General features: G+C 47.6%; 1 protein-coding gene and 1 pseudogene across 1 annotated transcript in view; one reads left to right on the top strand and one right to left on the bottom strand.

Moving 5' to 3' along the window:
* Positions 1 to 14,813: 14,813 nt before the first annotated feature.
* Positions 14,814 to 15,311, bottom strand: LOC137353223 (thioredoxin pseudogene; annotated as a pseudogene).
* A 452-nt stretch (positions 15,312 to 15,763) lies between these two features.
* The window catches only part of LOC137353163 (uncharacterized), a 36,206-nt gene continuing 24,811 nt past the window's right edge, over positions 15,764 to 27,158 (top strand). The window contains exons 1-4 of the mRNA XM_068019211.1: positions 15,764 to 15,973; positions 17,838 to 18,047; positions 19,802 to 20,638; positions 23,703 to 23,734. Of these exons, the coding sequence (XP_067875312.1) occupies positions 19,808 to 20,638; positions 23,703 to 23,734 (863 nt within the window). The 5' untranslated portion in view covers positions 15,764 to 15,973; positions 17,838 to 18,047; positions 19,802 to 19,807. The remainder of the gene's footprint in view (positions 15,974 to 17,837; positions 18,048 to 19,801; positions 20,639 to 23,702; positions 23,735 to 27,158) is intronic.

Below are 27,158 nucleotides of genomic sequence, written 5' to 3' on the forward strand. Positions count from 1 at the left end.
TAAAGTACTGGTTAAAAATGCCAGTATCCCCATGTAATAGAATATGGCTTATTCAGTCACTGCAAATCAATGATTCTGATCAGAGGGTTTGAATCCCTCAAATCTTGGAGAAACATTGGGAGACAGGCTGGGAGGCGGCCGTCCTGCCATAGCATATTGCCCGCGGCAGGAACCTCAGCAGTGTGGCCGGCTACTGGGTGGCCAATTGAGGCAATTAATTTACCAATTAAGGGCCACATGCTGCCCCCACCGGCATTTTACTGTCATCAGGAGGGGCCCCCACCACATGCTTAAGGTGGTGCAGCCAGAACAACCCGCCCTTCCCCCCGCCGATTGCCGGGGCTTGCCTGTCCAGCCACGGCTTCCCCCCAAAAAACTAACTGGTCTTCGAGGCCTGAAGGTGCTGGGGATATGGTTCGGAAGGGCCGGGGCGTGCACCAAAACATGGGAGGAGCGAGTAGCCAAGGTGCGACAAAAGTTGGGCATGTGGGGGCAGCGATCTCTCTCCATTGTGGGTAAGAACCTGGTCATCAGGTGCGAGGCGCTCACGTTGTTGCTGTACGTGGCGCAGGTCTGGCCCATACCCCACTCCTACGCTGTGGCAGTCACCCGAGCCATTTTCCGCTTCATCTGGGGATCTAAAATGGACAGGGTCCGGAGGGACACGATGTTCAAATCTCTGGACAAGGGCGGGAAAAATGTACCCAACGTGGCCCTCATCCTGATGACCACCTTCGTGTGCGGCTGCATCAAGCTGTGTGTAGACCTCCAGTACGCAAACTCCAAGTGTCACTACATGCTGAGGTTCTATCTGTCCCCGGTGTTGCGAAGGATGGGCTTGGTCACATTGCCGCAGAACGCTCCATGCAGTTGGTCCACCACCGAATGTTGCAGACTGGCACATTCCAAGGTCCAGGACTACGTGCTGAGGGACGCACTAAAGCTTGGGGCAGCCGCAGCAAAGGCTCAATGGGGAAAGAGCACAGTGTAAGGTCCCCCCACCAAGCTGAACTGAGGGGCTAGACCCATGGGAAACCCCTCGAACTGTATCGGAGAAATTTTGTGTGCTGTAAATGTAAAAATGTATATGGCATGACAATGAAATGGAAGGGTTGTGAGGCAACTCATGATTGTATAGAAGGTAACTGATCACCTTTGCACTGTCTGTATTCTTTGACTTGATGCTGTTTTAAACTGTTTGGGAATGTAATTTTTACAGATTTTTATGAATAAAGTATATTTTGGAAATTAAAAAAAACTGATCTTCGAGGGTGTCTTAACATTGAGGTTCCCGTTCCTTCATGATGCAGCCTCAACAGTGACCACCACTAGCGGTGGCACTGCCGAGGCTACTGAGCTGCCGGCCCTCTGATTGGGCTGCAGCTCTGAGGGGGCAGCCGACGTCCTCAATTGGCTGCCGCCAGCAACATACAGCCCCTGGGTCCCGCCAGAGCTGGGTCAGCTCTTGCTTCCGGCCCTGGTGATGGGACCCGACCCTCACTGATCAAATTCGGGCCATTGTATAACTTGACACAAAAATACTATTGGTAAAATCATTTTAGATGAGCATATATTTACATAATAAGATTGTAGATCACCAGAGAACAAATGAATACAGCGAGTTCCCCACACGACCCAATTCTACACATTTCACCTCATCACATTTCGGAGAGCATCCTTTTAAAGCTATTATGTAGAAAGCTACAGCAACAATTAGTGTACAGTAAAATCCCACAAACAATATGTAACTGAACGACCAGTTAATTTGTTTTGGTGGTCTTGAGTGAAAGGGAGGAATTCTGGCTGGGATACTGGGAGAATTCCACTGCTCTTCAAGTAGTGCCACAGGGTCTTTATCATACACCTGAACTGGTGGACCACACTAGATTAACATGTTATCTGAAGAACAACATTGATACCAATGCAGTACACCCTCAGTATGAAATGTCCCCTTAGGGGAAGTGCTAAAGTACTGGAGTGGATTTAAACTCACAGGATTAGTGTTAGAGGCAAGAATACTACCAGCTGAGCCAAACTGACAGTTGCACACCACACAGATAAACATTGTAGCAGTGTAAACTCTTAAAAAAATCAAGGGAGCTGAATCTATTCGTCCTGGGCCACTGCCAAGATTCACTCAACAGTGGTACAGCAGTGGAACCAACACACCTTGTGCACTGGAGTTACCTTGTGGTTCCGTTGGTAGCACTCTTGCCACTGAGTCAGAGGCTGTAGGTTCATAATCCCGCTCCCAAGACTTGAGCATAAAATCTCTTTGCAATACTAGGAGAGTGCTGCACTGTCAGGGGTGCTGCCCCTTCAGCTGAGATGTCAAACTGAGATCCCGCCTTCTCTCTCAGGCAGATGCTATTTTGAAGAAGAGTTGGGAGTTCTCTCCGGTGTCCCGACAGATATTTATTCCTCAATCAACATCACTACAGCAAATTATTTGGTCATTATCACATTGCTGTTTGTGGGAGCTTGCTGTGCGTAGATTGGCTGCCATGTTTCCAACAGCACAACAGTGACTACGCTTCAAAGATGACTATATTGGCTGTAAAGCATGTTGAAGCATCTTAAGGTCATGAAAGGCGCAATCCCCCTCCTCAAAAAAACCCACACTTAATCCTTCTGTCCTTGTAAACTACCGGCCCCATCTCCAACCTCCCTTTCCTCTCCAAGATCCTTGAACATGTTGCTGCCACTCAAATCCGTGGCCATCTTTCCCGCAACTCCATGTGGAATCCCTCCAATCAGGTTCCAGCCCGGCCATGGTACTTAAATGGCCCTTATCAAAGTCAGAAATGACATCCTATGAGTCTGTGACTGTGGTACACTATCCCTCGTCATCCTTGATCTGTCTGCAGCCTTTGACGCTGTTGACCACTCCATCCTCATCCAACACTTCTTCATTGTCCAGCTGGATGGGACTGCACTCGCCTAGTTCCATTCTTATCTATCCAGTCATAGCCAGAGAAACATCTGCAACAGCTTCTCTTATCCGTTCCTGCACCACTACCTCTGGAGTCCCCCAAGAATCTATCCTTGGCCCCCTCCTATTTCTCATCTGCATGCCGCCCCTCAGCGAAATCATCCAAAAACATGATGCAGGTTCCACATGTACACTGACAACACCCAGCTCTACCTCATCAGCGTCTCTCCCTACTTCCCTCTGATTTGTCACACTGCTTGTTCAACATCCGGTACTGCATGAGCAGAAATTTCCTCCAACTACATATTGGGAAGTCCAAAGTCACTGTCTTCAGGCCCCATCACAAACTCCATTCACTAGCCATTGACTCCTTCGCTCTCCCTGGCAACTGTCTGAGGCTGAAAAAGACCGTTCACAACCTTGGTGTCATATTTGTCCCCAAGATGAGCTTTCAACCACCTATCTGCTCTGAGACCAAAACCATTACTTCCACATCCGTAGCATTGCCTGACTCCACCCGCACCTCAGCGCATCTGCTGCTGAAATTCTCATCCATGCCTTTGTTACCTCTAGACTTGACTATTCCAATGCTCTCCTGGCTGACATCCCACTTTCCACCCTGCATAATCCCAAACTCATCCAAAAGCTCTGCTACGATGGGCAGGGACAGGTATATACCGCAGGGCAAAAATTATAGCTGGGGGAAAGGAAATTATGACGCGATTAGGCAAGATTTAGGATGCGTAGGATGGGGAAGGAAACTGCAGGGGATGGGAACAATCGAAATGTGGAGCTTATTCAAGGAGCAGCTACTGCGTGTCCTTGATAAGTATGTACCTGTGAGGCAGGGAGGAAGTTGTCGAGCGAGGGAGCCGTGGTTTACTAAAGAAGTTGAAGCGCTTGTCAAGAGGAAGAAGAAGGCTTATGTTAGGATGAGACGTGAAGGCTCAGTTAGGGCGCTTGAGAGTTACAAGCTAGCCAGGAAGGATCTAAAGGGAGAGCTAAGAAGAGCAAGGAGAGGACATGAGAAGTCATTGGCGGATAGGATCAGGGAAAACCCTAAGGCTTTCTATAGGTATATCAGGAATAAAAGAATGACTAGAGTTAGATTAGGGCCAATCAAGGATAGTAGTGGGAAGTTGTGTGTGGAATCAGAGGAGGTAGGGGAAGTGTTAAATGAATATTTTGCGTCAGTATTTACAGTAGAGAAAGAAAATGTTGTCGAGGAGAATACTGAGATTCAGGCTACTAGGCTGGATGGGATTGAGGTTCACAAGGAGGAGGTGTTATCAATTTTGGAAAGTGTGAAAATAGATAAGTCCCCTGGGCCAGATGGGATTTATCCTAGGATTCTCTGGGAAGCTAGGGAGGAGATTGCAGAGCCTTTGTCCTTGATCTTTATGTCGTCATTGTCGACAGGAATAGTGCCGGAAGACTGGAGGATAGCAAATGTTGTCCCCTTGTTCAAGAAGGGGAGTAGAGACAGCCCTGGTAATTATAGACCTGTGAGCCTTACTTCGGTTGTGGGTAAAATGTTGGAAAAGGTTATAAGAGACAGGATTTCTAATCATCTTGAAAAGAATAAGTTCATTAGCGATAGTCAGCACGGTTTTGTGACGGGTAGGTCGTGCCTCACAAACCTTATTGAGTTTTTCGAGAAGGTGACCAAACAGGTGGATGAGAGTAAAGCAGTGGATGTGGTGTATATGGATTTCAGTAAGGCGTTTGATAAGGTTCCCCATGGTAGGCTATTGCAGAAAATACGGAAGTATGGGGTTGAAGGTGATTTAGAGCTTTGGATCAGAAATTGGCTAGCTGAAAGAAGGTGGTGGTTGATGGCAAATGTTCATCCTGGAGTTTAGTTACTAGTGGTGTACCGCAAGGATCTGTTTTGGGGTCACTGCTGTTTGTCATTTTTATAAATGACCTGGAAGAGGGTGTAGAAGGGTGGGTTAGTAAATTTGCGGATGACACTAAGGTCGGTGGAGTTGTGGATAGTGCCGAAGGATGTTGTAGGGTTCAGAGGGACATAGATAGGCTGCAGAGCTGGGCTGAGAGATGGCAAATGGAGTTTAATGCGGAAAAGTGCGAGGTGATTCACTTTGGAAGGAGTAACAGGAATGCAGAGTACTGGGCTAATGGGAAGATTCTTGGTAGTGTAGATGAACAGAGAGATCTTGGTGTCCAGGTGCATAAATCCCTGAAGGTTGCTACCCAGGTTAATAGGGCTGTTAAGAAGGCATATGGTGTGTTAGCTTTTATTAGTAGGGGGATTGAGTTTCGGAGCCACGAGGTCATGCTGCAGTTGTACAAAACTCTTGTGAGACCGCACCTGGAGTATTGCGTGCAGTTCTGGTCACCGCATTATAGGAAGGATGTGGAAGCTATGGAAAGGGTGCAGAGGAGATTTACTAGGATGTTGCCTGGTATGGTGGGAAGGTCTTACGAGGAAAGGCTGAGGGACTTGAGGTTGTTTTCGTTGGAGAGAAGGAGGAGGAGAGGTGACTTAATAGAGACATATAAGATAATCAGAGGGTTAGATAGGGTGGATAGTGAGAGTCTTTTTCCTCGGATGGTGATGGCAAACACGAGGGGACATAGCTTTAAGTTGAGGGGTGATAGATATAGGACAGATGTCAGAGGTAGTTTCTTTACTCAGAGAGTAGTAGGGGCGTGGAACGCCCTGCCTGCAACAGTAGTAGACTCGCCAACTTTAAGGGCATTTAAGTGGTCATTGGATAGACATATGGATGAAAATGGAATAGTGTAGGTCAGATGGTTTCACAGGTCGGCGCAACATCGAGGGCCGAAGGGCCTGTACTGCGCTGTAATGTTCTAATTCTAATTCTAATACTTGAATCCTAGCTCACACCAAGTCCCGTGCACCCATTACTCTTGTACTCACTGACCTACAATGCCTCAATTTTAAAATTCTCATCCTTGTCTTCAACATCCATCCAAGGCCTTTCTGTTCTTTATCTCTGTAACCTCCTCCAGTCCTATAACCCTCTGTGCTCCTCAAATTCTGGCCCGTGCACATCACTGATTTTAATCGCAGCACCATTGGTGACCATGCCTTCAGGTGCCTATGCCCAAAGCTCTGGAAATTCCCTTCCTAAATCTCTCACCCTCTTCTCTCCCTCCTTTAAGACACTTCTTAAAATCTACCTCTGACCAACCTTCTGGTCACCTGTCCAAATATTGCCTTATGTGTCTCGGTGTCAAATTTTGTTTGATCACATTCATGGCATGTTTTACTACATTAAAGGTGCTATATAAATGCAAGTTCTTGCTGTTGTTCGATAAATGCAAGTCTTTCATTTTTAGCAAAGGAACTGGCATAACACTTTGTGCAGTGGAGTCATAAAAATCATAGAAAATCTATAACACAGAAGGAGGCCATTTGGCCCATCGTGTCCATGCCGATCTATGAAGAGCTACCCAGCTTTACCCCAGCTTCCTGCAGTAGGTCTGTAGCCTTGCAGGTTTATAGCTCTTCAAGTAGATATCCAAGTACTTTTTAAATGTGTGAATTTCTACCTCGACTGTCCTTTCAGGCAGTGAGTTCCAGGTCTCTACCACCTTCTAGGTGAAAAAATGTTTCCTCATCTCCCGTCTAATCCTTCTACCAATTACTTTAAATCTACACCCTCTAGTTTTTGACCCCTCTGCTAAGGTAAATGGGTTGTCTCTATTTACTGTATCTAGGCCCTTCATAATTTTATGCACCTCAATTAAGTCACCCCTCAGCTTCCTCTGTTCCAAGGAAAACAACACCAGTCTATCCGATCTTTCCACACCGCTAAAAATTTCCAGTCCTTACAACATCCTTGTAAATCTCCTCCGTACCCTCTCCAGTGCAATCACATCTTTCCCGTCATAAGGTGACCAGAACTGTATGTAGTACACCTGCAGGGTGTGGTGCCAATCCTCCAGCTCAACATACCCATCAAATTGCTACATACCTCTGGCTATGATACCCATTCCTTCTGCTGAACATGGTGAGTCGTGCTGGCATATGATTTCAGGATCAACCCAGGGCCAGTCTCCATACACGAACATATCTTTTTTATCAACAATCCTTTATAAATTCTTAAACACTCAGTTGGTATTCCAGTCTTTCACCTGAAATGGACAAATGCAGAGTTTCAACCAGAAACAATGTGCATCGAAGCTACTGGATTGTTGTAAAAACCCAAATAGACAAATACCAACTTTTTCCAAAAATATGCTTTATTCATAAAATTTGTAAAAATGCATTACATAACAGTTCAAATTTGACATGACATAAAGTGCAATACAGATCAGTTTCTTTCAATACAGTAAATGAGATGCCTCACCACACTTTCCATTACAAGTAATATTTACAATGCACATTTACATTTCGTGTCAGACATTCTCTGGTGTATACAGCCTGAGGGGTTTTACAGGGGTTCCAGCCCCTCAGCATACTATGGTGGGAAGGCCTTTCCTTGTTGAGCCTTTGCAGCAGCTGCCCCAAGCTTTAGTCTAATACCCTTCGACCACCCCTACACGAGACCATTCACACATTATGCGATTAACTCAATGCTTTCCAAAGTGAACTCGGACGCTACTCAGTTGTTAAGGCCGCCCAGCATAGCTTTCTCAGAGCAACTAGGGACAGGCCATAAATGCAGCATTGCTGGTGTGATCACATCCTGTGATCGAATAAATGACTAAAAAAAAAACTTACTCATCGTTAAAAGTCGTTGCATACTGCTACCGCAGTTCCCTGAGCCAATCAGTATCGTTCAACGCACTATCTCACCCTGGTGACCATTTCCTACATGTAAGACCAGTCAGTAAAGTATCAGTAGGGGTTATCATGACCTACCCCAAGGCTGTCCTCACCCAAGGTTTATACATTGAGAAGGGGTCACTGGCAAGGGATCTGCAGCCAGAATGTTGGTTTCCTTGTCCGTTTGCCAGCTTGCCACACTGACACCGCAAGCGACACAGACTGTGAATGGAGCCTGGACCTCAGTGTCAGGGGTAGAGTTTGCGTTTATTACTTATTTGCCTTGGGGGAAGTCGTATCTCTAAATATTTGACAGTTTGAAAGATCAAAGGGTCTAAAAAGAATGGAAAGAACTTGCACTTGTATATATGACCTCTGGATGTCCCAAAGAACTCAACAGTCAATGAAATACTTTTGAAGAGTAGTCAATGTTGTAATACACAGAAACACGGCTGCCAATTTGCACACAGCAAGATCCCACAAACAGCAGTGTAATGAGCGGACAATCTGTGGTGATATTGGTTGAGGGATAAATATTGACCCAGGAAGAACTTCCCTGCTGTTCTTCGAAAGAGGTACCTGCAGAAACGGTACAGAGGAGGTTTACCAAGATGTTACTAAGGTTGAGGGACTTCAGTTATGAGAGGGTAGGACTGTTGTTCTTGAAACGGTGAAGGTTAAGAATAGAACAATACGGCACTGAAGGAGGCCGTTTGGCCCATCGAGTCTGCACAGGCTCTTTCAAAGAGCAATCTAATTAGTCTCACTCCTTCCTGCATCCCTGCAATTTTTTTTCCTTCAAGTAATTATCCAATTCCCTTTTGAAGGCTACAAATGAATCCGTATTTACCACCTTATCATTAACCACTCCTTGCATTAAAATAAATTTTCATGTCGCAAAAGCAAAATCCTGCAGATGCTGGAAATCTGAAACAAAGTTGAGGTGACCTAATAGAGGTTTTCGAGATGATGAGAGGTTTTGACAGAGTAGGATTACAGTCCATGATCAAGTGAGTCAATAAAGAGCAGTCACAGATTTGAAATCATCAGCAAAAGATCTGGAGGGGGAGATGAGAATTGTTTCCACTCAGAGAGTTGGAATGCTGTTGGTACTTGAGGACAAGGAACTTACTGGGTTAGAGACAAAAAGCAGGAAAGTGGGACTAAGCACAACTGCTCTTTCAAAGAGCCAGCACAGCTCAATGGGCCAAATGGCCACCTTCTGTGTCATAAGCGTCCGTGATTCTAGGAAAGCAGTGGCTTGGAATCTTTTACATCCACGTGAGGGGGCAGATGGAGCCTAGGTTTAACATCTCATCTGTTGGACTGAAATACTGCAGCAGTCCCTCAGTATTTTTTTATATTCATTCACACAATGTCAGCATCACCGACAAGGCCAGTATTTACCGCCCATCTCTAACTAACCTTAACTGTGTGGCTTGCTAGGCCATTTCAGAGGGTATTTATGACTCTACCACATTGCTGTGGGTCTGGAGTCATACATAGACTGGGTAAGGATGACAGATTTCCTTCCCTAAAAAGGCATGAGTGAACCAGATGGGTTTTAATGACAATCTGTCAGTTACATGGTCAAGGTTACTGATACTAACTTTTGTTTATTAACTGGATTTAAATTCCTCAGCTGTCTAGGTGGAATCTGAAGTCCAGTAACATATTTAAAAAATGCATTCATGTAGCACCTTTCACAACCACTAGATGTTCCAAAGCACTCTATAGCGAATGAAATACTTTTAAAGTATAGTCACTGTTATAATGCAAGACATGCAACAGCTTATTTGCACTCAGCATAAACCTACAAACAGCAATGTGATAATGACCGGATAATCTGTTTTTGTGATGTTGATTGAGAGATAAATATTGGCCAGAACACTTTGGGATGTTTTATTACATTAAAGGCGCTATATAAATATAAGCTGCTGCTCTTGTAGGACACCTGCGATTCTTTAAAATAGTGGCATGGGATTTTTTTACATCCACCTATGAAGTCAGGCAGAGTCTCTCTTTAACATCTCATCCGATAGACAGCATCTCGGATGGTGCAGCACTCCCTCAGTACAGCACTTGAGTGTCAGACTAGCTTTTTTGTGCTCGAGTCTTGGAAATGGACTCAAACCAACAACTTTCAGATTCAGTGCTACCAACTGAACCACAAACATACCCACTATGTTACCATGCCCTGGCACAGGAGTATCAGCCAAGATTTGTTGTGCTCAAGTCTCCGGAGGGGAACTTTTGGCTAAGATCAAGTGTAGTATCTGTTCTTATCAGTGCTTACTTGGCAGAGAAGAGACCATGATCATTGCCTTTTGATCCTGGGTAGGCTTTGAGTAAAATGGCTATAACCAATCTTCGAGCTTCAGGCCAGGGAGTGCGGAACACCGTTCAGGTGGTATTGAAGGACAAGGAAGGAGATGCACCGGTCGATCGCACCTTCTTCATCAAGAAAATCCTCCTCGATTGCTGTGGATTTCAAGCTACGGACATCTTCTGCCTGCAGGATTTCCCCAGCAGTGGATACTTCGACGTGACGTTCAGGAACGTGGCGGGATGCATCAAGTTCCTGAAGGCGTTCAAGGAGAAAGGGGACCGGGCGCTGCTGTCGATCCTCACAGCGGAACCGCTCTTCACGCTTCCGTCACAACGGGACCGGGTGGTGACGATTCACCTCTACAACCCCCATGTTCCGGTGGTGGATGTACTCACCTTCTTTGCCAGGTACGTCGAGGTGGCCGGCAGCAGCACTGATGTCAAGGACCCGTTTGGGATTTGGACCAGCAAACGGCAGGTCAAGGTGACCTTGAAGGTCGATGCCAGTGGAGCCATTATCCACCCTCCCTCCAGCTTCGCTATCGGGGGAAGTCGAGGCTTCTTGGTCTACGCTGGGCAGCCCAGGGTTTGCCACACCTGTGGCAAATCTGGTCATGTGGCAGCAAACTGCAGCACAGTTGTTTGCAAGAACTGCAAGGAGGAAAGCCATCAGACCAAGGACTGTAAGCAGACTAAGTGTTGCAACTTGTGCGGTGAGGCACCTCTACAAAACCTGCCCCAAACGCTGCCTCAGTTATGCTCAGGCGGCAAGGTCCAAGGAAAGGCCGGGAGAAGGTTCGACGAAGGCGTCCGGTGCTGGAAAGGAGACAAGCAACCTTCCCCGCATTGAGGAACTTCTACCTGAGATGGAGAAGAAAGGGGAGGCAGCTGAAACCAGCGACCCAGCACCTACCCTGTGCCCGGAAACCTCTCCTCCACAGACAGAATTAATGGAGGAGGAGGCAGCAGATGGACAAACCTGTCAGTGGCAAGTGGTACAAAGGAAAACCACAAAGAAAAGACCTCCAAAAGCGGAACAGGCCACCACCCAAACCAGTGGCAAGAGGAGGCTACCATCTGAGACAGACTACAACAGCTCCTCTTCACTGGACGAGGAAATGCTGGAACGACGGCCCCTTCAAAAGAGGCAGCAGAACTCCAAGGAGCTTGAAGATAAAGCATCCCAGCCCCCGGGCACGGGAAGCTGTGATGGGCCCGGAGTGCCCCAATCCCAAAGCGCCACACCGAACGACACGGCCAGCACATCCCAGCTCCGGGACACCGAGAGCAAAGACACGTCTGGCGCACCTCAGCTCCGGGAAGCCGGGAGCAGTGATGTTTTCAAGGAGGAACAGAGGGAAGCAGCAGAGGACAACCCAATCCTTGCTGCCTACAAGACCCCCCTGATGTCACCCCAGCGGAACAAACCCGGCATGAAAAACCAGGAGGGGTTTCTGAGCCCAACTAATATGAAACAGCTTGCGCACACGATGGGTATGCAGGAACATCCCGAAGGACTGGGACTAGCGAGGACAAATGGTATGGGAAGCAACAACCAACTTTTAAAAAATGGGTGTAAGGATTGCTTCCATTAATGTGCGTAACATTAAATCCACCAAGCGATGTGTTTCAACCTTGGATTACCTCGCCAAGGTCAAAGCCGACCTACTGTTTCTGCAGGAGTGTGGAATACCACACCTCAGCAGCTACAGGCAGTGGTCGCGATGGTGGTCCCATGGGCCATCGATCTGGTCAGGGGGTAATGATTGCCCTTCCTCCGGCCTGGGTATTCTGCTGCGGGGAGGTAACTTCACCATCTCTGAAGTTAAGGAGGTGGTGGGCGGTCGCCTCCTCGTAGCAGATGTAATGTACAACAATGCTCCGCTCCGGTTGATCAACGTGTACGCCCCGGTACAATTCAGCGAGCGGCTGACCATCTTCCAGCAGCTCCCACTGTTGCTGGCGACGTCCAGGCCGGTCATCCTAGGCGGTGACTTCAACTGCATCATCGATGCAGCTGGACAATCCGGCAGAGACGACAGCAAACTGGACGCTACGTCCAGATTCCTAATAGAAACAGTTAAAGATGCAAAACTGCACGACGTCTTCAGCAAACCTGCAGACGGAGCGCAGCGCAGATACACATGGTCAAGATCGGACGGGTCTGCCCGTTCCAGGATAGACTTCCTGTTTGTGTCCCGTGCTGTCACGGTCGGATCCACCGACGTCAAGCTGGTGTTCTTCTCCGACCACTGCCTCTTACTGGCCGACTGTCACTTACAGGACGACCAGCGGGTTGGCAGGGGGACGTGGAAGCTCAAAGCTGCACTGCTGACCCCAGAGAACATTGAGGAACTCAACAGGGATTACAGAGGTTGGAGGACCGTGAAACCCCTCTTTGAGTCTCCAGTTCACTGGTGGGAAGCGATCAAGGAGAACATCAAGAGGTTCTTTATCCACAAAGGTGTTCAGAGGGCGAGAGAGAGACAGAGGGAAGTGTCCCGACACCAGAAAAGTATGCAAAATCTGCTCCGGCTGCAGTCGATGGGGGTCGAGGTCAAGGAGGACCTCCAAGAGGTGAAGAGCCAGCAGGCCTCGCTCTTTGCCACGGAGGCATCCAAGATCATCTTCCGGTCCAGAGTCCGCTCCGTTGAGCAGGATGAGACGTGCTCCCGTTACTTCTTCCAAAAGGTACACACAGAGAGCTCTGTGATCAGCAGCCTGAAGGAAGAGGATGGCTCGGTGACGTCTTCGCAGTCCGACATACTAAGGATCAGCAAATCCTTTTATGCTGGGCTGTATGATGCGAAGCCCACAGACAGCAGAGCCTCCCAGTCCTTCCTGTCATCTATCACAGAGGTCTTAGATGACAGCAGGAGGGGGAGATTGGACAAGCCGCTAACTCTGGACGAGCTGACAAAGGCTGTCGAGTCTTTCGAGACGAGTAAAACTCCCGGAAGCGACGGCTTACCGGTCGAGTTGTACTCGGCCCTGTGGGACTGGGTCGGCCCGGACCTACTGGAAGTATACGAGAGTATGCTCCTGGCCGGCAGCATGTCAGAATCCATGAGGAAAGGCATCATCATCCTCATTTACAAGCGGAAGGGGGAGACGGCAGAAATCAGAAATTGGCGGCCATCTCACTGCTTAATGTTGACTACAAGATTCTGTCCAAAGTCATAGTCAGTCGAGTCGAGTCTGCTCTGGAGCTGGTGATCCACCCCGATCAGACCTGTACTGTACCCAGCAGGAAGATCTCCGATTGCCTCGTGCTACTCAGGGATATGATCGCCTATGTATGGGACAGGAGGGTGGACACCTGCCTCATCAGCCTGGACCAGGAGAAGGCTTTTGACAGGATATCGCACACCTACATGATGGATATGCTTTCCAAAATGGGGTTTGGGGAGGGAATCTGCAATTGGATCACACTGCTCTACACAAACATCAGTAGCGCAGTCTCAATCAATGGGTGGGAATCGGAAAGTTTCCCGATCCAATCTGGAGTCAGACAGGGCTGTCCCCTCTCCCCGGTCTTGTTTGTTTGCTGTATTGAACCCTTTGCTGAGTCTATTAGGAAGGATGCGAGCATAAGAGGGGTGACAATCCCAGGCAGTGGAGGCACTCAGGTGAAAACCTCCCTGTACATGGATGACGTCGCCGTTTTCTGCTCGGATCCGCTGTCCGTGCGCAGACTGATGAGCATCTGCGACCAGTTCGAACTGGCCTCGGGAGCCAAAGTTAACCACGGCAAGAGCGAGGCCATGTTCTTTGGGAACTGGGCTGACCGATCCTTTGTCCCCTTCACCGTCAGGTCAGACTACCTGAAGGTGCTGGGGATATGGTTCGGAAGGGCCGGGGCGTGCACCAAAACCTGGAAGGAGCGAGTAGCCAAGGTACAACACAAGTTGAGCATGTGGGGGCAGCGATCTCTCTCCATTGTGGGTAAGAACCTGGTCATCAGGTGCGAGGCGCTCACGTTGTTGCTGTACGTGGCGCAGGTCTGGCCCATACCCCTCATCACCAAAACTTCCAAACAAGCACCAAGATGTAGCTTGGCTGGTGGTGAGAAGAGCCCTCCCCGTCAGATCCTTCCTGCACGCTCGAAGTCTCACCTCCTCCGCACAATGCCCCCGCGGTGGCTTTGGTGCGGAAGAGACAGTCGCCCACCTCCTTCTGGAATGTGGCTTTGCAAAGCAGGTGTGGAAAGAGATGCAGTGGTTTTTGTCCAGGTTCATCCCAAGCAGCTCTGTAACACAGGAGTCTGTGCTCTACGGGCTGTTCCCAGGGACGCACACCGACACAAACATCAACTGCTGCTGGAGGACTATCAATTCGGTGAAAGACGCCCTTTGGTCTGCCCGAAACTTGTTGGTCTTCCAGCGCAAAGAGTTGTCCACGACCGAATGTTGTGCAGCCTGGCACATTCCAAGGTCCAGGACTACGTGCTGAGGGACGCACTAAAGCTTGGGGCAGCCGCAGCAAAGGCTCAATGGGGAAAAACCACAGTGTAAGGTCCCCCCACCAAGGTGAACTGAGGGGCTGGATCCATGGGAAACCCCTCGAACTGTATCGGGAAATTTTTAGTTTGCTGTAAAATGTAAAAATGCATCTGGCATGACAAATGAAATGGAAGGGTTGTGTGGCAACTCATGATTGTATTGAAGGAAACTGATCTCCCTTGCAATGTTTGTATTTTTTGGTGCTGTTTGAAACTGTTCGGTAATGTATTTTTTACAGATTTCTATGAATAAAGTATATTTTGGAAATTTAAAAAAAACTTTGAACCTTCTGTCATCAGAGTACAACCCACTGAGCCAAGGCTGACAGAATAACAACAAACAGCCACAAAAGCGATGTTAGTTATTGGCTGGGTTTAATGTAGGCGAGGAGTGCGACCCATTTCCCTGCAGTTTCTGGATCATCCGCTCCAGGAGGCAGCGGTTGGGCCCCTTGAACTGGAAGACTTTGGAGCCGGTCTTGTAGAACTGGAAGGTGGGGAACCACTCGATGCGGCAGCGCTGCACCACATCTTGGGCTACGCTGATGTCCACCTCGTAGAAGACCACGTCCGGGTAGCACTCGGCGAACTGATCGAAGTAGAGCTGGATCATCTGGCAGAACTCACACCAGTTGGCGGAGAAGAGTAGGATGACCAGGTTCTGGTCGCTGACCCGCAGCGCCGCTTCGTACTCCGCCAAGTTTTTGATGGCACTCACCACGCCCATTGTCGCCCCGCCTACTGAAACAGACCCAGCCCCTACCCATAGAGGGAGGAGGGGCCACCGTCCCGTCCCGCCCATCCGTGACGTCACGCACCATGACACAGAGGCCGCTACCGCCACGCCATTGGTCAGCCCATTCACATTGCTCCACCCCACACCCGCCGCTCCGCCAATCACAACCGGTCTTGTCGGTAGCTTAGCAACGGACGTTAAAAATAAAAAAATGGCGTTCTCGCCCTCAATTTATCATCTGTGACGACGCCAATGCGCTAACCGGTGATTAATTCGAAAGTTAACGCTGGACGAATAAGCAGGCGCCTCCCCGCGATGCGTTTGATTTGTGCGCATTTCGGATTTCAAACGAAGTTTTCGGTTGCTGCTCGGCGGCGCCTGTGATTGGTCGATTCAGCTGGCGGTCAGCGGGTCCCACCTCCGTGCGCACACTTGACAGTTCAGGAAACCAATCAGAAGTAGGGGATGGGAGATCCGCCCGACAATTGGTCCACATTGGCCGAAGCGTGACCAATGGAAGCAGCAGGGGACGGGGGCTTCCGCTCGGCGAGTCTTGCCGGAGCGCGGCCTCTGAGGGAGGGGGGAAAACATGAAGAATTCGGCGGGGAGCGGACGGTTAATGGCGGCCGGGGATCGGTAGGAAGGAATCGCTGGTGATGTTTAGGTCCCTCTAATTGCTCGTGGGGAAAAAAAAATCGTTTCCAAGGAACTCAGCAGGTAGCGCCCGCGAGTTATTTTTTTTTCATTTGGCGTCAAATTGTTGTGACGCTTCGAGCGCCCGTTTAAAAACAGTAACCGTCCTCTCCGGAGCACTCGATTTTCACCTGGGCTGAAGGCCGGCAGTTGCGGCCGGTATCCCAGGAGGAGGATTATTCCTGGTTGAGGGAGAAACCTCCAACACCCCGCCCCCCAACCCCCAAATTTTCGGGCCCCGCACCCTCCAGCTGCGGGTGGGGGTTGGGGGGTTCTCCGTGACTCCAGCTGCGCATGTGCGCAGTGCCAGCATGCATTCTGGGAGATGTAGTTCTTTTCGGCAGCTGTTTTTTGGGGTGTGGAACACGTCAGGTTTGGTAAAGTTTTTAGACGCGCGTTTTTCAATGACCGGACCCGCCGAGGTGGCCGCGCAGCCGCAGTCAGGTCGTCATGGGTGGTGAAACTGTCCGAGGACTTCAACCCCCAGCATTCACCGCGCGGCAGCTGGAGTCGGTGAAGGGGGCGGGGCTGGAAGGCCACTCAGGAGGGGGCGGGGCATCAGAAATTGGAATAAATGCCAACATTCCATTTGCCTTGCTGTACTTGCATGTTAACATTTTGTAATTCATGTGTGAGGACACCCAGATTCCACTGGATTCTGTAGTTTCTCTCTATTTAAATAATCTTTTCTATTCTTCCCACCAAAGTAGACAATTTCATATTTTCCCACATTATACTTCATCTGCAAAGCAATGTTAGAAAGTAAAGAGATCCAGGATAAGGTGGGATTTTCTGATCTGGATAGAACTGGGGAAGACTGGTCATTTTAATGCAGATTTTCTGTGCTGAGTGAGAAGAATGCCCCTCCCCTCTTCCTGTGCTTGTAACCATCTGAGGAATGACCTGGGGTTTTGTCCTGTGTGTAGTTGAGCCATGCAGAATGTCCTGATGGCACTTTACATTTTTTGAGCCTTTTTGACATGGGTAAAACAACTTGGGAGTGGATACTGAACTTTTTATGGGCAACGTATTAAGACAGGTTTTCAGGAGCCTTCTTTTGAGAGGAGGAGGGTTTTAGGGGGTGTTCATGCTTATGTTAAAAATGGTCTTCAATGTAGTTCTGAGGAAGTGTTGCACGTTTTAGAGCTGCCCCATCAGATGATGTAAAAGATCCCATGGTACTATTTCAAAGAGGAATGTCCAGTGTCCTGGACAATATTTATCCCTCAGCCAAAGATGGTAAAATAGATTATCTGATCATTATCTCCTTAACTGTTTGTAGGGCCTTGTTGTGCACAAATTGACTGCCACATTTCAAACTTTATAAACAGCAACTACAGGTTAAAGGTACATCGTAAGGTCATAAAAGGCAAGCCCTTCCTTTTCCAACATTTTCATGGATCAAATTATAGCTGTTGTCAGCACACATTGAGCAGCTTTGATGGGGCAGCATGTAGATGAGGAAGAGGAGAGGGACAAGAATGGACCTTTGGAAGACCCTGGAAGTGATTATGTGGGGGGCTGTAGGAGAAGCACCTGCCTGTGTTGTGATAGGTAGAAGTGATTTAAGTGCGTTTCAGGTGGCTTGGTGAGGAAAGTGTTTTATATTCATTCTCTGGATGTGGTATTGCTGGCAAGACTGACATTTGTTGCCCTGAGAGCCACCTTGACCGCTGCAGCCCTTGTCGTTTATCTGGAGTAGTTTAATAATCAGAGTCGCTTGTTAGGCCACTTCAGAGGGGGCTAAGTATCAACATTGGTGTGTACCTGAGTCGCATAAGGGTAGACCAGGTAGAGGCCTCTTTCCCTAAAGGATATTAGTGAACCAGTTGGGATGTTACAACAATCCAGAAGCTTCATGATACTGATACCAGTTTTGTATTTGCAGACTTTTTTTTAAAGCTGAATTCAAATTCTCTGACTGCCATGATGGGATTTGAACTCTCGTTCTCTGGATTACTAGGACAGTCAACCCGTCAATGGCAGATCCGATGACGGATAGCTGAACCAGATCTGGAGTGTCCTGGCTCACTAATGGTGACCTGTCACTCTGGCTCACTGATGGTGATCTGTCACTCTGGCTCACTGATGAATCCTGGTGAGTAAACCTGTCACTGGGAGTTGGGTATTCCCACTGGATTGAGCAACCTGCAGTCCAATGTCCTGATAGGTATGGTGGCTCTGTGTCGGACAAGCAGCTGCTGTTACAGTGCTCTGTAATTGTAGGCTATGTGGTTTTAGCAGGTTACATTACAGTGCTTTTTGTAGCAGTCACTGAGCTGCACTCTGCCAGCTCCTCTGTAAATGGATGGTGCACGCCACATCAGTTTGTTCAACGTAGTGATGTCTCTGCACATCAGACACCTTGGCTGGTCTGACTCTGTTCTTTCTATACTGAGTTAGCGGATCTCATCAGCAGGGAATTTGTTTTCCACTTCAGAGATGGGAGAACAGTGACCAAGCACTCGGGTCCCGCTTGCTTGCCAGTGCTACTCCTGAAGGTGTGCATGTTTGGAGAGGGCACGTTGGTGTTTAGATGTGGAGCCATTGCTTTTGGCTTTTACTGTTGAGACGTACAAATGAATATGGGTTTTTGTGTGAGGGAAGGGAGAGTGCTAATAAAGAGTCAAAACAGGCCCCTATCAGTAATACATGGAAACGGGGGTGGGAATAAACCCTGAATTAAACTTCCTAAGCTCTTTCCCTTTCAACATGAGTTTAGTTTTTAGAAGGCTGCCACAGTCCCTCGACAGGCTGTACTGACTCCTCATTTTAGAACTTTACGTCGCTGTAAAATCAGTAGTGCATTTGCTGTCTGGTGTGTCTAACATAACCTTTGGTCACAGTTTCTGATGAGAGAGGAAGGGGAGAGGGAAGAGTCTAGGGCTTCTGTTCATAGCCACAGCTGTGTTTCAATTCTTTGTTTAAAGAAGTCTTGCCTCGCCATGGCTTTAGCACATCTGAAAAGTGCCTCATGTTCTATTTTTGGACTAATTACTGTTAGTTGAAGCAGCACTGAACGAACATTTATTCACTTTTGGCAATGGTGGTTGAGAAAGGAATGTTGGCCAGGACATTGACAGAACTCCTGTCTCCTCTTCAAGTAGTTCCCTAGTGTCTTTCTCATGCCCTTCTGCATCCTCAGTCTCTCGAAGACCATACTCCATGTTGTGATTCCTCATCCAGCTCCACACACGAGCCTACAATGAGGGCTGTCAGGCTATTTGACTTTGTCGGCATTCACTTCCAAGCCTGATGATCTCATCTGATCACATCTGAATTTTTCAGCCGAGGCGATTTGGTGAAAGAACCTAGGGGAGGTGAGGATAAATGTTGGTACACAGTCAGTTGTTATGATCTCCAGTGCACTACCTGAAAGGCTGATGGAATCAGATTCAGTAGTCGCTTTTCAAAAGGCAGTTGGATACATACTTGAAAAGGAGAAATTTGCAGAGCTGCGGGGATGGTGTATGAGAATGGGTCTCTCATAGAGCTGACCCAGGCACATAGGGCTGAATGGCTTCCTCCTCTGTATAATTCTAAGTTTTTGTAGATCAGTTGGGAGCAGAAACCCAGGCTGATTAAATTTTTCCTCACCGTTCCTAGTCTAAGAATCAGAAGGGTATGCTGATAGGGTTAAATGAAGGGTGGGAAGAGGCCTGGGTGGAGCATAACTGCCAGCATGGACCAATTGGGCTGAATGGCCTGTTGTGTCTATGTAACTGAACTAGCAACTCTTCTGTTTCCCATCGAAGGTAGATTGGTGGGTTGCACCTATTACCTTCTGCTCTGTCGATCTCAGTACCATATTTGCTTCTACCCCATATTAAAAGCTCCTCTTTATTTTGGCAGGTCTCAATGGTTGGGAAGGGCGTGAAGCGGAAACGCCATGCTGATGGGGGTCTGGACTCCTGCCAGAACCTCGCTGACTGTCCGCAGTCCTACAGCCTCAAGCGGCAGCTGGTGCTCAACACCTCCCTGAATAAGATGCAGAGCGGGCGGATGCTGCCGGAACTCAGCCTCCGGCGTACTGTGCTGATCGCCAACACCCTGCGTCAGATCCAGGAGGAGATCCGGCTGGAGAGCAGCCAGTTGGTGTCTGCCATGGCATTGGATGCCGGGTGCATGGAATTGGGCAGCCAGCGGGAGCCCCTGCCCTCGCGACTGACCACTGAGAGCCACCCAGCCGGGTTTAGCGATGGCCTTGAGGACTACATGTCCGCTGCCTCCGACGAAGACTTCTCCCTCTCCTCCGCCATCAACTCCATCCTCCGAGACCTTGACATCGTTATTGACGGGAGCCCTTCACAGTCGTCCCCGCGGGACAACCTGGATACGCCAGAGGTGATGGACGTGGCAGCAGAAGCTGGGGACAAAGAGGAAATCCGTCCCTCTGAGCCTCCGAAACCTTTGGAGTCCGTGTTTGGCAGTTTTGAGATTATGAGCTCCAGTTACCTCGTGGGTGTGACCTTGGACGACCTTTTCCTTGACATTGACACCTCCTTGTGTGACTGCGACGCGGCTGCAGTGGGGCCGGCTCCCAGTGGCCGGGTGGCGCTCCCTAGTGTGGCTGATGACCTGGCCAAGACTTTCTCCTCATGCAATTCCTCTTCTTCACTGGGAGCCAATCCGAGCTTAAGGACTGACCTGAACGACCTCGATCACATAATGGAGATCCTGGTCAGCTCCTGAGGAGCTACCTCGCTGTGACAGGCTACCGACTGACCTCCACAAGCCAAAGACATCCCCCTCACTACCGGAGGGGAGCAATGCTGGCACAGTCCCATTGCTCATTTTCTACTCAGGGCTCCAAATCAACATGGAGCAACATTTCAGATCAGTGTATATGATTTGGGGGGGTGGGGGGGGGGATTAGGGGCTGTAAATAGAGGTAATTTTTATCAAGTGGTTTGGGCCCTACCAACATCATCGAACAAATATGCCTCTAGGCAGCTGCACAGGGCCCTATGAGAGACAGATCAAAGATACTCCATATTGTATCCTGGAAATAAGGTTGAACTTTTTTAAAATAATCATCGCGCTGGAAGTGTGTGTGTGTTTTCTCTGAATTTTGCTTTTATTTGTCTACGAGCTGGATTTGAAGTTTTTTTTTATTGAGGTTATACAAGGGAAGAGTTGACCTTTTTGAGCCTCTCTCCATTTGAATGTGAAGCAACAAAATGCGACGCTAGACGTGGGGAAATGGAATGAAGCTGCTCCCGGAGGAACGCCACTGGCCTCCACTCTAGCTTACAGGGGAGCTGTCTCAGTGAAGTAGTCAGGCAGGTCCTACCGTTGTCAGCAGTGGATATGTTTCAAACTAGAGTCTTTAAATCAATGTCTGCCAGGTGAATGTGGAATTGAAGTGGTGTTTAATCTGTGCAATTTTTGAGCTGAGTAACAGGAGGGTTGGGGGTGGGTGGGTGCGGTGCCAGGCTCCGAATGTCTCGCTGTACTGTTGCTTCAAGACTTGGCACATTTGTCATCCAGCTTCTGAGACCGGCTTCCTGCTTACCAACATGGCCCCCACCCTCCCAGCCACGCCCCAAACTTGCACTGTGGACATTTGACCTGCTAAGGGGCATAGAAAGTAATTGTATTGAATCCGAGCCCCACAGTCGTCCTGCTGCTGTGGTTCTAAGCAGTCCTATGCCTTAATGCTCACCCTTGCAGAGAGTGGGTGTCTGATCTGATTTCACCTGGGGGACTCCCAGTCTCCTGAGGATTCCTATCCGAGCGGAGTCGTTTACATTGTCAGTTGTGTCTGTTGCCTTTTCTGAACTTGAACTCACCATTCGCTGCTGCTGTGGAGGATAATGGCTGAAGGTGGTCTGTTTGGAAGCCCTGGATATGTGATGGAAACTGAAAAGCTCTTGTCTGCTAAAAGCCTTTGTTGGGACTGGCAGTCCTAACAGATACGGTGTACTGGTGCTGAAGTGACCCTGCACTAATCCTTAGTTGCTATTTATCTGCCCCAGAATGTTGATGCACCATATATTCTGCAGGTAGAAGTACAATATCTGAATTTCAGACGAAAAGTCTTTCAATTCCTGAGATTTTGAGATTCACTTTTCACCGCAGGGGGTGCTTCACCATTCAGTATTTGTTTAGTAATTTTTAAAGCATCTTGGTTTGTTTTCTGATATCAGTAGATATTAAGAACATGGAAACTACTGTAGAAAGTTGAGGTCCTGTTTCTGTTTTATAAGAGAAAATGGGTTAAATAGCCATATTAACTGATCGGTGTTTCATGACCGCACTATAGGCACAGTTAAATATTTTTAACCTTTGTTCCATGGCGGCACATTGCATGGAGCAGTTTTACAGAAATCCGAGTTGAATTTTTGTGCTGTCTATATGCCACTTAATTTTGTCTTCCTGTGTGTTTTTTTGAGGAGGGGGTAGGGTAGGGTTCAGATGAAATATAAATTTAATGAGGGGAAGAGGCTTGACTTTCCAAGCCAGTCCTGGAATTGTCCTTTTCACGAGGCATAGATTTTTTAAAAAAAGGGACTGTGATACAGCCTTTGCTCTTGATCATGGCAGTCCACATGGTTTCCTTCCCTCAAGGGCTTGGGTTGAAATTAAATGGGAGGCGTCCAGCGAGGGTGATTTTACATCTTGTATAAAGTGAGTTTTATATCGCAGTAATCATGAAGCAACAAAAGTGCTTTAACACTAGGAGTGGGAAAAGGTGCCTCTAGCATCACTAGTGACCGAAAGTGAGAGCGCGACCCACAACCACGTGGTTGTGGCTGAACTGATGAGTGCACAGGAGAGGTTCTAGCAGGTGGCTTTACCAGGTTGGGAGGGTCGTTGAATCATTTTTCCAGCAGTTGTGCTGTCTCATTTACTCCACCCTGCCCTGATCGCTGCCAATTTTGGCTTCCCCAGATTTATATTCCATACACTTGGGCAGTACAGTGACTGTCATTTTTGGAAGGTTGATAGAATGGAGAAACTGGGTGCTTGCTTTTTATTTTTGTTTATTCTGTCACTTTATATTGAATTGATTTTGCATCTGTTATGCTAAGATACTGAGCAGATAACGTGATTTCTAATGAAATTCTTTCTCTTCCCTGCTGCAGTCTTTTCACTCACTCACTGTTCCCGCATGGTGAATTCTCATATGATGTTCTGTGGCCTGAATCTTGAATCCTATTTTAAGCCATGCTTTGATTGTATAACTTTTTCTTTTTTATTCTACTTGCCAGTGAATGTTTCTATATCTTATGCACAAGGCTCATTTGTACGCACCACTGCTCCCTCCCACTGTTAACAGGCTTTTGAGTTGTTTAAGGCAAATTTTACAATGTTGGCAATTCTGAACTTGTAGTGTTTGAGACCCTTACTGAATCAGAATTCTGGTCTGTGTCTCCAGTATCTGATGTTTAGTTTCCTTTTTAATTGGCCACTCATGGCATTACCTGTGTTCAAATTTTTGCAATATCTTCAAACTTGAAAACTTGGTGCCTAGTTTTGCCTCCCTGCCAGACTGGTAGCTGCTTTTCATGTGTGGGAGGAACTGCACACTTAACACCCGTCTCTAAAGCTCACTTTGTTCTATGCAAGTTTTAGCCTTATTCTCCTCTTTCTGAGAGGAATTCTTTTAATTAATTAAAAGATGTTTAATTATGGGCGGGGGCGGCCGCTGTGTCTAAACTTTCAACCTCCCCCAAACCACGCTTCTGTTTGACTATTTAAGACATAAAAACATCAAAAGTTTTCACACTTTTTTTATTCTGCATTGCAGGGTGTACTGCAGGGTTGTCCAGTAGAGCTACTGTAAAGATGGGGATTACCTTGCATACTTGCATTTTTTCAAAATCTGATCTTGAAGTGGGAATTCAACTATTATCTGTGGGAGTATGATGTGAGGGGAGGAGTGGTGGGGTAGGGGGAAGTCTGGAGTATCATTAATCACTGATTTAACGATTGGGGATTGGCAGCACTGAGTGTGTCAGTGCAGGCTAGCAAGAATGAAGGTGCTCCCTTTTCTCTGCGTCCAGTCCAGGTTGCACGAACTGATACTGACGTGCAGCTCCTCATTATCTCTTGCCAAAGCAACTGTAGTCCACTGTGTTGTGGAATGGGCTTTCCTGCTGCATTATTCTGATCAAACACTTGGGGGTGGGGGGGGGCTGGAGAGGGAGGACGTGCTGTACCAATCTCGTCACTAAGTTGAGATAAATCCACATCACTTAACCCTGGACACCAGGAGCCCAAGATTGTAGTTTTTAAGTCTGGCTATGGACACCTTGAAACTGAATGGCAGAAGTGTTCAGGTCAATCATGGTCTGAAAGAGACGGGCAGGTTACTGTTTCAAGTGGGACTCTTCATTAACAAATCTCTCTTTCCCAAACTAATTGACCCGATGTGTGTTACCACATTCCTTGTTTTCTCTGGGTGGGAAAAGCTCATTCCGTACCCAGACTTTCTGGAATTCCAATGGAGAACAGGCTGTTAACTTACAATTATCCTTTCATTGCAATATTAAGGGTCACGGGCCTTAGAACACTTAAAAGTTGACTTGCTGTGGGATGGTGACTGTTAAAAGCCTGTCAGTTGTATTTTGGAGAGAGCTGGTGGTTCAGAAAAGTCTTTGTGTGTGTGTGTGTGTGTGTGTACTATTAGAAAAAAAAGACTATCTTGAGTTAAGGGAGAATTATGTGAATTTTATTTAATGTTAATAGTTATATATTTATGGAAATGTTTAACACAGGAAGTTTTGCTTCAATGCAGTAAGACTTTTAGAGTGAAATTACACATCCTACCTGTAAACAGTTCCACACAAACCCAGCACAGCTGTTAAACACAGACCTCCAGGGAAAAGCAGTGGACTTGAGAGGTTTTTATTTGATCACAGTTTCTCCTGTCCTAGAGGCACTGATGTGCTGAAGTATGGCTGCACAGAGGTCAGCACCCCCCACCCCCACACCAAGACTCTTCCCACATTACCCCAGCCTGTTCAGAGAGCGGTTGGTGCATCTCATGTCCACAAATGCACTTTCCAGTAAAGATTGCTGAACAGTGATCTAGAATGGGAACTCTTAACTTCTGTGCCACAAATAAACCCTTGAATACCAAGGTTTACTGCCACTGTGTGAGGGGGAGATTTACTAACTCCCCTGCTTTGATTGAACTGGTTAACCAGTATCTCCAGCTGCAAAGTCTGCTGTTCAGTGCTTGTAACTGCACGTAAGCCTTGTTTCCCCCATTGGGGTGAGAACTGTAAAAGGAGCGGTGACTTTGAGGCATGTGAGGTGCTTGTTAGTTGAGCTGCTAATGCAGGACCTGGTTGGTGCGAGCAGGTGTGCTGTGGTTTAGTGTGTCCAGCAGACTGTGGTGCTGCTCAAATGTCTATGCAATTACTGTCCAATGAAAATGCAGGTATTTACATTTTCTTAAAATAAAATTTTTAAAATGACGAACTATGTGCATCTGCAGTTTTATTTTCCTGCTTGACACTTTCTCTCATTCCTCATGCATGTAAAAATAGGTATACTTTCATTTGTATAGTACCTTTCACAAACTCAGTACTTGGCAGAATGCTTTGAAGTACTTTTTGATGTGTACCCACTGTTGTAACTTTGGAAATGCAGCAGCAAATTTTCACACAAGAAGATCCCACAAACACTAATGAGTTTTTAAAAAATAAAATGATGTTGGTTGAGGGATAAATATTGTTCTGGACATCAGGGCGAGCTCCCCTGCTGCTCTTTGGTGCCTTGGGATCCTTTACAACTGCATGAGAGGGCATTGGTTTATCATCTGTAAGATGGCACCTCTGACGATGTAGCACTACCTCAGTGCTGCACTGTCTAGATTTTGCACTCTGAAGTGGGACTTAAATGCAGTCTTCTGACTGGTGAGAGTGACTCACTGAGCTGCAGCTGAGGAAGACACTGGGGCCTCTTGGAGAGTTGGGTGTAGGTGACCGGTGGTGCAGTGAGGATCATCCTGAATTCCTTGATCTTGCACGGAGAGCTGGAGAGCAATTCCCTAGCGTTTCCTGAAATTCACCTGCTTGACTTTCCAAGGAGTTGTCATGGGGCGGGGGGTAGGGGGGACACTTCGTTAGGTTGTACTGCCTTAAGTGTTAGGGTGAGCATAATCTAACCATTGGCTAGATGGTTTTTCTTCACTCTCTGCAGAATGTGTTTTTGCAGTGGCCAGGGACTTGCTGGAGGCCTTGCACTCTTTAACCATTCCACCAGCCATATCCACTAAGTGCATGGTATTGTCCTGAGGTCTTGGTGCTTTCCACTTGCAAAACCTGGATTGGGAATCCATGCACCTATGGGATTAGCTCAGTTAGTTTGACTATGCTCTGTACCCTGACATACATATTCTCGTCTTTGACTTTTTTGACCTACTTTGGCTCTTAGTCTGACAGTGTTTTTTAAAAATAAATTCTCATCCATGGTTTCAAATCCCTCCATGGCCCCTTCCTATCTCTAGCCTCTTCCTTTAGGGCGGCACAGTGGTTAGCACTGCAGCCTCACAGCTCCAGGGACCCGGGTTCAATTCTGGGTACTGCCTGTGTGGAGTTTGCAAGTTCTCCCTGTGACCGCGTGGATTTTCGCCGGGTGCTCCGGTTTCCTCCCACAGCCAAAGACTTGCGGGTTGATAGGTAAATTGGCCATTGTAAATTGCCCCTAGTGTAGGTCGGTGGTCGGGAATATGGGATTACTGCAGGGTTAGTATAAATGGGTGGTTAATGGTCGGCACAGACTCGGTGGGCCGAAGGGCCTGTTTCAGTGCTGTATCTCTAAATAAATAAATAAACCCTCTGAGATTTCTCTGCTCCTCCGGTTCTGGCCTCTTACACATCCCTGATTGATTAGTATTGCTCCACCATTGGTGGCTGTGCCGTCAGTTTCCCAGGCCCTAAATTCTGGAATTCCCTCCGGAAACCTCTCTTCCTCTCCTCCTTTAAAATGCTCTTTAAAACATACTTTTTAAAAATCTTTCATGGGATGTGAGTGTTGTTGGCAAGGCCAGTAGTTATTGCTCATACCTATATTTTTTCAAAAGTTTTCTTCATAAAATTTGTGAAAATACATTACATAACAGTTCAAATTTGACAGTGCAATACACCAATACAGTACATGAGGTGTCTCACTACACTTGCTATTATAGGTTAGAGTTACAATTTACATTTCATATCAAACATTCCCTGCATACAACCTGAGGGTTTTTTACATG

Source organism: Heterodontus francisci, chromosome 40 (genome assembly GCF_036365525.1).
Source record: "Heterodontus francisci isolate sHetFra1 chromosome 40, sHetFra1.hap1, whole genome shotgun sequence".
Lineage (NCBI taxonomy): Eukaryota > Metazoa > Chordata > Chondrichthyes > Heterodontiformes > Heterodontidae > Heterodontus > Heterodontus francisci.